The following is a 12,147-nucleotide window of genomic DNA, read 5'->3' as shown; positions in this document are numbered from 1 at the left end:
ACACTCATGTTTGTTAGGTTACATTTTGAAGCGCCCTGTCATTTGATGTCTCAGAGTCAACAGAGCGTGTCTACCGAGGGTGCATCTTCCGTGACGCTAAAACCCGTAAATGTCCCAGCCAGTGCCACTATGATCGCCTGATCACATCTGACTCCATTGCTCAATGTTTCAGTTCGCAGATACCGACGAGGCCCCTATAATTACTGAATACCACAGCGTCGGCCAGACTTAAAAAATATATATGCGATCCACTTCATTTCAGAGTGAGAGGTTTCTGAAAAGTTAATCATTTAGTTAAAAAGCATGCTCAGTTGGGATGACTTTGGCTCACGATCTGCTTGTTATTTGTCATCCGTAGTTGAACCCTTATCCCCTTCTGAAGCGAATTATAAGCGGATCGCGTTTCCTCAGAGGTTACACACCAATGACAGGAACACTTTGTTCTTCAAAAGTAAACAACCCAAATGTAGTGTGTTACTTTGTTATTACTAATAATCGTTTGTTTATTTAGCCTATGTAATGGATTACTATGTATTACATATAAGCGTATATTAATTTAAGCGTCAAAAAAAGCCAGTCTTAAGAAGGTCTTCGTCATCCTTACAAATCTAATCGGAATCTAAATTCTGCTTTAACTGTTTTTGGTATGTCCGTATTATTTATTTCCTTTTTACGTTTACATACTAATAATTCAAAAAGAATTTTAAACACTAAACGTTACTGTTGAAAATATCCTGGAAAAGTCTCGAAACCACGTCGAACCTGTATAATTGCGCGTTGAATAGAAAATCCAGCGGATCTGGACGTGATTTCTGTCACGGCACAAGAACACCATGCAGTGTCTTTCTTATCGAGGTAGGTGCTGGCTGATATTCGCAAATTTTCCAGATGTATAAGGCATTCTGCAGGCAATTACATGGAAGTCGCGAAGTTTCTGGATGCGCAAGGAAGTGTTTTAATTGTCTAGCTATATTTTGTTTGATGTTGAATTAAAATGTACTTATTTCACTAGGAATCGTTATTATTCTTCCGGGTAACAGTCTCTCTTTTCAGCATCGGTTTTTGCGTACAGCAAATAGTAGTTTGTTACTATTTTATTGTGAGTCGCTTTTATCCAAAGGAATTTTAATTGCTTACAATTTATATAAATATTTGCCATTTCACATACAGACCTACAATCTGCAAAGTTCGTCTGTCTTACAGCAGAATGATGTATGAATTGTTTAAGAGTGTAAAAATTGAGAATTTGCCGTAGGGCGTGTAAAGCACTGAGACAAGGAAGACAGCCTGTTCAGACAAGTCGGGGTTTGTCAGAAAGGCAGCGCTCGCCCCCCTCGGCGGCCGGCCGTCGGCGGCTGTACCTGAGAAGGCGGGCTCTTCTGAGAGACTGTCGGCCATGCTTCGGCGCGTCATTCGCTCCATGCACCGGCACCGCTCTTCGGCGCTGAGAAGCCAGCCAATCAGCGAGAAGGGGAAATTTTAAAAGCTGGTGGGGGGGGGGGGGAGGAGGGAGAAAATAGTGAAGTAGGAGGGAGAGGCTACAAAAAAAGAGTGGCAGAACAGGAGAGAGAGGGAGACCGAGGAGAAGGCTGACTGAACTGAGAGGAAAGAGAAGAGTCAGTGTTAAGGTCAGCCGGTGCTTTTGACACCATCAGGGTGTGAAATCAGAGCAGCACCTGGGTTGTAGGGACCATGAGATGAGTGCTGGTGAAGCAGGGTTAGTATAACCCCCATTCCCATCCCCTCCTCCTCCTGCGGCCCAAAGACCCAAGAACGTTCGAGGTCCAGGGAGCTTCAGACATCAGCATGCAGTCCTCGGCACGCCGCGCTTTCCCACCGTCCCGTCTGCTGAGACCGTCGTCGGGGGGGTCGGCATCCAAGCTTCGCTCGGGCGCAGGGATCGGCTTCACCAAGCGTCCGAGGGCGCTGAGCCTAGGAGAGCGGCCCACAGTGGACGAGCCACTCAGCAAGCGTGACATGGCACCCCCTACAGGTAAGGCCACCTGAACTCTCCAGCTGCTTGCGGGCTGGAATTGAATCCCATGTGCCATCTTCAGTAATTGCTACTAATTTACCAGTTTAATTAACGAACAGCTCAGTTGTCGCAAGTTTTGCCGGGCCTCTTTGGTAAAATGACATTCTTGAGTGTCTTTAGACTAAAATGGCGATAAATACAAGACAATAAGGACAACAATAATAATATATAATAACCAGAAATGTCATAATTTCCTATAAATATTTACATATATAGCCATTAGAGGTAGTAGCTGGAGATAATGCATCTTTAATACCACAGCCATCTTGCGGATTAACTGAAGTTAAAGCTTGCCTTTCTGACTGAGTCAATAAATGGGCTTTGCTTTTCGCTGGCTAAACAACCAGTCGAGCGCAGACTCACTTCCTGCTTCATGCCCTGGCTATTTGTGGCGTTAGTCAAAAGGCCTGCATCAGCTTGTGAGCCATTGTTCCCCTGTGCCGCTCCCCCCTTCTGGGGGCCGAGGATTAGGGCAGCGGTGGCGAGTCTTTCAGCGCTGGGCTTTGCCGGCTCCCCACATCACCGGCATCATCACATTCCGGTGTGATCACCTGGGGCCGCAGGACGGGGATCATGTGAGCCTGCAAATCGATTGTTATGCTTTTTAAAATTTAAACTCACCATCAGCGTAATGTACTTTTTCCTGGCTGTATCGTGATTACCTCACCTCCGTGGTCCAGTTTGCTTAAACAGATGGTCGTAAACATCAATTGGCAGCCTCATTCCATTCCGGTCCAGTGGCGTCTGGCAGTGACATGGTGGAGGATAGCAATCATACGCGTCTACTGTTACCACTGAACAAATGGCAGGACAGAGACTGCCGCGATGTACCTGCCAATCACCCAGTGCTTAGGGGAGCAGTTTGAGATGGCAGAATGCCATTTGAAGAAGGAAACTGGTGCATATTTTATTGAAGTAACTTGGGAGGAACACCTTGTTTCAGAGTGGCCAAAACATCAACTTCGTTGTCGCCTGCAGCTACAAGACTTTACCTCCAGCAAGCTGAGAGACGTTTACAGAAGTAGCTTCAAAAGTATCTGGGTATTTTGTCTCAGTGAGTCGAAGGGTGGCTTCACATCCTCCTGAGCCGTGGGTTTGATTCTCCGGCAGTGTGTCCGGATTTTAAATGTTCATCTTCTCGTGGTTGAAGGCGCTTCCTGCAATGCTTTGGGTGGATTAGTGTCTCTGACTCACTCGCAGTGGCTCTGCCCTGTGATGGACTGGCACCCCATCCAGGCTGTTCCTTGGTTTGCGCCCCTTATGCTTATGCTTATGCTGGGATGTAACGCACTGTTACAGAAGAGTGACACATGCAGTTCCAAAGACCGTGCAACTGCAGGTTTAACGGCGAGCGCAAAATTAAACAGGCCTCATAATAAGACCATCTTATTAAGATTGTTCTCTGCCAGAACTTTTGACAGACCAACCATCACTAATAGCAGATATTAACATCACCCATCCCATCAGCAGCAACTTACAGTAGTGGGAAGGATTAAAGTTCATGTGTGTTCCCTGGGATTCAAACTCACAAGCTTTGCATTGTTAACAAAACACATTATTTGTTGAGCTACTGTGGGATAATTAGACGGTCAGGTATCATTTTTTTGGTTAGTTCATTTTACTTACAGCTGCAGATTTTCGTACCTTTTACAGCCTTTACAAAGCCAGGTAATCATCCCTAGTGCTTTTTGTTCAATTGTTAGCTCAATTGTAAAACAACAGTGTTATTGTTGGGGTTAACCTTAACTTACTAGGGAATACGGCAGATGCCTGTTACCTAATTCCTGCAGAGTGGACAACGGGTGGGTGATGGAGAGTGAGGGGCGAAGGGGCCCTGAAAGGGTTAATCCGGGTGATGCATCTGTTTGATTTATCTCCCCTGGTCTCCCTCCAATGCCCTCCACGATAAGCATCTGGATATTGTCTCTGGAGTGTTATGTCAGATGTCTGCGCAGGACGCAGCGCACCTGAGAGCGCAGGTAAACAAATGCAGTGTGGCTGCCTCAGCTGCCCTGGGGCCCTGGCTTCCGCCCCTGCTTTTGTGTTCACTCAGCCCCATCATGGCATTCCAGGATTAGATAACGCTATCGCCCCACACAATGACACCATTTATCTGCTCTGTTTGCAGGCTTCCTGCCGCTTTTCATTGGCCACGGGACACACGAGGTGTTTAAACACTCGTTACTCGTTAATCCCCTCTCTCTCCCTCTCTTCCCCCTTTTAATCTGCGACACCGATTCCACCTGGAAGATGCGAGCGATTGTGTTTCCTGGAGAGCGAACTGAAACTGGAAGCAAATGAAACTTCTGATTAAGTGGCTTTATGTTTTTAATCTCAGGGTTCATCTGAGATAAACTCCCGCAGGATTATCTAATATCAGTGGCAGTCTGGCAGCTTTATTTCCAAAGTATAGCTCCTTCTTCCAGTGTTTTTCTTTAACTCCCCCGCAATATCCCTGCCCCCCACCTCTCTACCGATGCCTCTGAGGCAGGGCGTGCTTTGATTTCCTCATACGCTAGCAAACGCACAGCACTGTTAGGCTACCAGTCCTTCCCAGTCTGGCATAAACACCTGAGAGATCTTTCATCAATCGGGAGCGATCACTGCTCATGAATGTCTTCTCTGCTTTTCAGGACAGGAAAGCTATTTTCCCAACTGCGTTCTGTTTACATTTTTGCCTTTTCCTCTGAATCAGAACTGATGGCGGTTCTGGTATCATGGGCGATTTGTTGTGAGTTATTTCATTTGCTACCCTGGTGTTTTTCTGGCATGTTTCTGAACTGAGGCGGTCAGTTATTTCACAGGAACGGCTTAGCTTCGGCGCCTACCTCAGGCGCCAAACAGATACCTTTGATATCTGTGAGCGTTTTTGGACTGAACCAGGGACGATATGGGCGTGACCACTTCACAGGGTGGAGGCCCGACCACAGACGGCACTTCTGTTGTGCACCTTTATCACGGGCAGCTGAAGGAGTCATCATGTGCCGTTTAGAAGGTGAGATGTTTGCGCGGCGGATCTACTGAAGTTCACTCGCATTCAGCATCTCCTCAAAGACAGGGTTTCCTTTATTGAACGCCTCTGAGCTTAACCGAACTCTGGGCACGGAGCTGTTCACGGGAGCCGCGACGGTTTGTGGCCTCAAAGACCAAACAGAAGGGAGATTTTTCCTCAGAAAGACTGTGGAAGGTCGGAATGTCTGCCGAACAAGCGAAGGGAGGACCAGCTGTTTCTTTCTGAAAATGACTTTGGTTCCTGAACAGCACAGTGACTTTTAAAGCTTCATTTCTACTGATTTTTGTTCAGTGAATCTCCCTGCCAACCACAACAGGACGTTTCAGCATGGCGGCTCCCCCCACCCCCCCCCCCCCCACCCCCCCCCTCCATCCTTGTAGCAAAATGAAGTCTTGAAGAGAAGTTCATGATCCCTATCCCCAGTCTGGGCCTGTTCTGCTTCACTGTTTTCCGAGTGAAATCGCTGAGTTTGATTCTGTGGCATTTCCTCAAGCGCAGTGGTTTCTCTGAAGGCCCAAGTTGAGCAGACATGTGACAGAGGTCTGGGCTGCTCGGTCTACAATGATTCCTCCAATGAGAGGGCTGCCCTGCGGCTTGAGCTTCCTGATAGGCCAGCCACCGTGTCGCCGGATACTGATTAATCAATTCAAAATTGTTTTCCGGCAGAAATCTCTTTGATTATTGGGATGATGGTGGAGTGAGGAGGTGCTGCTTCTGATGAAAGAGTGTAGGGTATCAACGAGAAATCCGTACGAAGCGTCAACACGACACATCTGTCGAAAGTGGGGAAGAAGGGTTGGCTTTCGCTAAAAATAAAAAACCCATCCAGAATTCCTTCAGCATCTGTGGCCTTCACAGGCCGGCTGGCTCAGCTGTTTTTATGTCAAGGAGCTTCTCTGCAAACTGCGAGGTGGTTGGTGAGGATTGTCGAGGGAGCCGATTCCCAGTGTGAGATGTCAGGCAGTCGACAGAAATTCTCCCCGTTTCTATGCATGCTGTAGGTAATGTGCCCTTCCCTGGGGGAAAGGTGCTCTCTTCTGGTGTGGGATTAGAGTCAGATTTCCAGAGGAACTTACTAGCGTGTCGGCTTTTCCGCCGTCAACGATCCGGAAAAAGAGGGTTCCACTGTGTCCCAGAATCATATTGACCTACTGCAGTGTTTTTTTCCCCCAGAAAAGTCTGGTGATCAAACGGGCTGCCTAGAGAGTAATTCGGGTGAATTAAAACCCCCTGTTGAATTACTAGACCCTGTTAAATGGCATTCAGTAATCAGCGTTCGGCTTGTCAGCCTTTGGGCCGGTGACCTTGGGTGTTTATCGTCATGGAAACGCAAGTCAGCTTTAAAGACAGCATAGGAATGCAGAGGGTCAGAATTCTCATCTGTGCGAATTGCCGCCAAAGAATGAGCTGCATTATTACTTTAAGGTATTCAGGTAAATTCTGCAGCAAATGTCTTAAAGGTACCATGCTGGGGTGCAACTGGTATATTTCTGTGTTATTTTGGATTATAGAAAAAGCGAAACTTAGCCTAAAACCAGGACTAAATGTATGAAAACATGACTTGGAAAAGGAAAAAGATGTAATTAATGGTGACTTATGTTTTAATGTAGGACCACTAATCTGAGGTCACAGTGGACTTTGGCTCCCAGGTCCTCTGGGGATATATATTCGCGTTCAGGGCCCAGCTAGATGCTCAATGCCAGTACAGTTTAGTGTGGAAGCTGGCCTTACTGAGGCTGCCAGTCTTTTCCGGGTAAATTTGACACGGTCGGCATCTGAACAGTATCGATAATAACATCACAGTTCAGGCTTTGCTTTCCATAGTGCAGACAGTTGTTATTATCCATTGTGGATCTGCTGTACAGCCTGTAACAAATACAGTCTATACACTCATATATTAACTTTATCCATTTAGCAGAAGCTTTTATCCAAAGCATTTAAGGGAGCAGTTGGGGTAAAGGGCCTTGCTCAGGGGCTCAACAGTGACATCACTCTGCCAGCCGGGGATTTGAACCAACAACCTGCTGATCAGACTGTTAACCCACAGAGCCGCATCACCATCTCTAATCACCATAACAGCATTGGTCCCTCTGCAATGGCATATTTTTTATCATTCTGGGTACCAGAATAACTACATTTTCCCAACCCAGAACTCCAGTAGGTACCAGTAGGGTTACAATTTTCCAGCGCAGTGCTCATATTAGGACCAATATTACTGGGAACCAGCTAAATCACAGTTCCTGACCACAGTATTCCAGGGGACACCAAAGACAAAGTGAGAGGTCACCAACAGGGAGCTTGGGGACACCAGCAGAATCCCTCCTCCTGAGGTTGAGAAGACAGCAGGTAAGGGGATCATGAGCCTTTCTCCTTATGCTTTGAGGGTGAGGTGATCATGAGCCTTTCTCCCCATGCTTTGAGGGTGAGGGAATCATGAGCCTTTCTCCCCATGCTTTGAGGGTAAGGTGATCATGAGCCTTTCTCCTTATGCTTTGAGGGTGAGGTGATCATGAGCCTTTCTCCCCATGCTTTGAGGGCGAGGGAATCATGAGCCTTTCTCCCCATGTTTTGAGGGTGAGGTGATCATGAACCTTTCTCCTTATGCTTTGAGGGTGAAGTGATCATGAGCCTTTCTCCCCATGCTTTGAGGGCGAGGGAATCATGAGCCTTTCTCCCCATGCTTTGAGGGTGAGGTGATCATGAACCTTTCTCCCTATGCTTTGAGGGTGAGGTGATCATGAGCCTTTGTCCTTATGCTTTGAGGGTGAGGTGATCATGAGCCTTTGTCCTTATGCTTTGAGGGTGAGGTGATCATGAGCCTTTCTTCCCATGCTTTGAGGGTGAGGTGATCATGAGCCTTTCTCCCCATGCTTTGAGGGTGAGGGAATCCTGAACCTTTCTCCCCATGCTTTGAGGGTGAGGGAATCATGAACCTTTCTCCCCATGCTTTCAGGGTGAGGGAATCATGAACCTTTCTCCCCATGCTTTGAGGGTGATGGAATCATGAACCTTTCTCCCCATGTTTTGAGGGTGAGGGAATCATGAACCTTTCTCCTCATGCTTTGAGGGTGAGGGAATCATGAACCTTTTTCTCCCCATGTTTTAAGGGTGAGGGAATCATGAGCCTTTCTCCCCATGCTTTGAGGGTGAGGGAATCATGAACCTTTCTCCCCATGCTTTGAGGGTGAGGGAATCATGAACCTTTCTCCCCATGCTTTGAGGGTGAGGGAATCATGAGCCTTTCTCCCCATGCTTTGAGGGTGAGGGAATCATGAACCTTTCTCCCCATGCTTTGAGGGTGAGGGAATCATGAACCTTTCTCCCCATGCTTTGAGGGTGAGGGATGGGGCTCACCTCAGCCCCTCTCACACTGCCAATCAGTGCAAGCTGTGTCACATGGCAGCAGCAGCACGTCCACAGGCCTCGGGGCTGTCTCAGCAGGAGTCTGCTGGGGGTGGGGTGCGGAGGTGCAGCCTCCATATGTTTTCTTGCAGCCAACAAGGAATTGTTTGGTTCTTTTCTTATCTTCTGCCCTTGAGTGAGTAGCCCACTGCCAAAGATGGCACCAATGGGTCCACAGAGGATGAGCAGCATTCTTTCAGAAGTGCACATGCATGCTACTTAGTAGTTATTAGGGTTGAAAGCAGGCTGATCCAGAATGGTGGTGGTTGCGGGGAGGGGGGGGGAGAGACTAGCCTTGTGTAAACACAAAGACTTGGAAATGTAGCCACTCTGCAAACGTCCCCCCCAAACTAAATAAGAATCTGCAAAGGCTTCTGCAGAGCTAGCAGTCAGAGGCAAGCGCGCGCATACAAAGAGCAGACTGATCCTGACCGCGTGAGTATCTCCGCAAAGACCCACTGAACCCTCAGTTAAAATAAATAACCGTGCGCGGCATTCCTCTGCTGCCGACCTGGGGTCAGATTTTCCAGTTTAAGCTTGACGCATGAATGATTCTGCGTATCGGATGATAAGCGTTTAAAGCACCTTGATTTAAGGTAAACAAATTAAGCATGCTGGGAGTTTGACTTAACAGTGCGCCAGCTGTCATCTATAATACAAATTAAATCGTGAACTTTCTTCACTCGCTATGATTTCATTTTTAACTTTTTCCGCCTAGAATTATAGATGGTTGCACGTATATAGAGTATTGTTTTTTATCTTTCCTGCTAGGATTTCTGGGGACACATTGAGAAAGGTTACGAAAAGGTGGAGGGGCTCTTTAACTGAGTAACGCGATAAGCTGCAGCGGTAGTGAATGATCGATCTCTTGCATTCACGGTTCCGTTATCTAAGCAAACTAGCATGTGTTTACCAGCAGTTTTGCGCAATGCTTTTATAAGGGCTAGATTTAAATGCGCAAAGCTGTGCGCCGTTATAATATGATTTTAGGGACGCAGGTTTTTAAATGCCTTAAGACATTCAAAAGGAACATCAGCTCAGCAGGTGGGTTAGGATAGACGCGGCTCTGCTTCAGTTTCTTATACCGAGCGTAAAGATAAACATCCTGACTGCCTACAAACGAGCGTTTGTGTTTTACACGAATATATCCCCATGGACTTATACTTTAAAAGCTCGGTGGATTCTGTGTCTATCTCATCAGGCTGTCTGGCTCGCGCGGTTTATAACAGTATGGCCCAAAGCACAAGTCTGGATTTTTATGCGTTTTCAAAAATTATATACGTTTGCGTGCCGCATCTTTTTTGATGTTTTTCAAGAAAAGTCAGATTTCAATTTGAAAGTAGTGACTTTTAGTGACGTGATTTCGGACAAATGGATGCCTTATCTAAGGCGGCGAGTCATATATCTTGGTAACTCAACACCTAGAACATTTGGTGTGGAACATTTGGCGGTTTAAATGTATTTCTTATTTTGTTATGTTTTTTTGCGATGGGTATAGAAAATGGAAGGATTGTGAAAGTGAGGTTCTTTACTATCCTTCATTGCATCACATTCCATCCACGAACCCACCCTTTAGTATGACTTAGCCTCGTTGAATATTAACCGTGGACCGCTGTCTGGGAATCTGAGATTTTAATGGGTTGGCACGCTAATATGTAAGTAGCACCATATTAGTGGGTTGTGTCTCTGGAAAGTCTCCTTCGAGAGTTCTCCATTTATGGAAATTGTCAGAAACCGCGTGGACGTTTAATGACCTTTTCCAAATGCTTTATTGCTGGGGAAAAAGCTGAAGATTAAATAATGCAACTTTTAAGTTTATGTACTGCTCCATAAACTGCAGTTCTGCATATGCTGTGTATTTTAAATGCCGTGGAAATTCTCGGCTCTGGTTATACTGCCGACTTTGGCCCAGAGGCCTATATATATATTTGCATCTGGTAGCGCTATGACTTCGAAATCCGTCTCAGGAAAGTTTTCAGTCAAACTTTTTTTTTTTTATAGCGAAACCAATTTAACTGCACCTTTCTGTCTCGGTAGCCTATGTATTAAAAACGTTAAAGAAACTTAAACCCTACTACGATGACATTGCGATGAGGCCATAAACTAGCCAGTGGCCTATTTTACGCAGTAATTTTAACGATCCTTTCAAATCATAACTAAGCTGATTTCCGTTTTCCACAAACAAAGAGGCCGTGCATACCTTACAAGGTATCGTCCCTTATTCTGATGCACGGATACCGTCTGATGTACACTTGCACTGTGACTTTCTGTTTTATCAGCCTGCAAAATCACACGTGCCTGATAAATTCCTTTACACCCCCCCCACCCGACGTTCGCGCGCCTGTGGCACATCTCAAAGCAAGTTACTTATCCGCACCCCGAGAAGCATTTCAATTTTTTATTAAATAGTATCGCTAATTGTCACTGTATGTCGTAACTGAAGCTCCCTGTCATAATCCGACAATTAGGGATTAAAGAAATACTCTGTGACCGGGTTCCTGATTAAAAATGTATGGTCTACTTGAATTTTTTATATACAACGAGAATAACGCTCTGTAACGTTTAATGAGAAAAAAATCGGTTCTGGTGTACCTGAAAAAAGTGTTCTGGTCACTTTTTTCCATACGTCACACGTCAAACTCACAAAAGATAAACAATTTACTGTGATTTCGTTAGGCCTATATATGAACCTGCTCTTTAAGCATGCTGTCAATTTCTGTTTAATTTTTAAAGGTTTTTTTCCATTTATGCGTTACGTACTGGCAAATGTTTATGTTGCCAAAATACACTGCAGGGATTGTTAATTTAGGTCCTTAGTAGTTTAAACAGCGGAGCGTACTGGAGAGATGGGCCTTAAGTAAACAAAGGGCTCGAATGGGAGGGTAATAAAGTGCTGAAGTACCCCCGATATAACAACTGTGCAGAGAAAACTCTGAACGGTAACTCTGCAGGAACGCGCCAATATTTCTTTTAAACCTTTGATGGATGATAAGGCAGAAACCATGACCAGGAACACCTCAGCAGCGTTGCACGTCTTATTTCCTAAAGACTTCGCTGACATGACAAATAGATCTCCTCACCAACTGGCCTGAGTTTACATCAATAACCTTAACAATATCCATCACCGCACACCACAATACCAATCTGTCAGTCTGCCAGCAGTATAAATGCGGTAACACTTAAGCGAAATCACGAGGAGTTCCGTGAGTGTACTAGCATTTGGTATCAAATGTGGTTTAAGTCAAGTTAACTGCAAAAACTAGAATATTTCGTTCCACTTTTTCAAAGTGTCCAGTAGTTTCAAGCAGCCTGTAGTGCAGGGCACCATACCTCTTCTGCTTATACATAACTTAACTGCTGGATCGCTTTGAAGCTCCTCCTTGAAGCTCCTAGCAATCCTTCTGATCGTTTTTCCTTACTGTGCTACCAGGCCGCTGGTTGTGCTATATAAACATGCACGTATGGCCTCCATATGAATGAGCGGGGCACAGGAGCTTGGATGATAGCGGGACCCGCATGTTGACCACTTTGCTTACTCCCGATAGACTAAACAAAAGCCTGCTTGGGGAAAAAAACACTGGCAGTTTAAAAGAAAAACAGTAAATAAACAAGCTCGTCCGGCACGTAATGAGGTCCATGCAGTTGAAGTCAGACTAATAGATGAATCCTATGCCTACATTTGTACGCGCGGACTCAC

At 45.8% G+C, this 12,147-nt stretch overlaps 1 protein-coding gene across 6 annotated transcripts in view; it reads left to right on the top strand.

Annotated features, from left to right (window-relative positions):
* The first annotated feature begins 392 nt into the window (after positions 1-392).
* si:ch211-207d6.2 (sickle tail protein homolog) overlaps positions 393-12,147 on the top strand; it is a 49,734-nt gene continuing 37,979 nt past the window's right edge. The window contains exons 1-2 of one of the 6 annotated variants that reach the window (XM_049010627.1): positions 393-855; positions 1,766-1,993. In XM_049010627.1, the coding sequence (XP_048866584.1) occupies positions 834-855; positions 1,766-1,993 (250 nt within the window). In that variant the 5' untranslated portion in view covers positions 393-833. Of the gene's footprint in view, positions 856-1,524; positions 1,629-1,765; positions 1,994-6,030; positions 7,395-8,795; positions 8,886-12,147 lie in introns of those variants that run through there. The other 5 variants (XM_049010619.1, XM_049010622.1, XM_049010620.1 and 2 more) reach the window with 5 other exon arrangements.

The sequence above is a fragment of the Brienomyrus brachyistius genome, chromosome 4 (assembly GCF_023856365.1).
Source record: "Brienomyrus brachyistius isolate T26 chromosome 4, BBRACH_0.4, whole genome shotgun sequence".
NCBI classification, from domain to species: domain Eukaryota; kingdom Metazoa; phylum Chordata; class Actinopteri; order Osteoglossiformes; family Mormyridae; genus Brienomyrus; species Brienomyrus brachyistius.
This window is presented reverse-complemented; position numbering and strand designations above follow the sequence as displayed.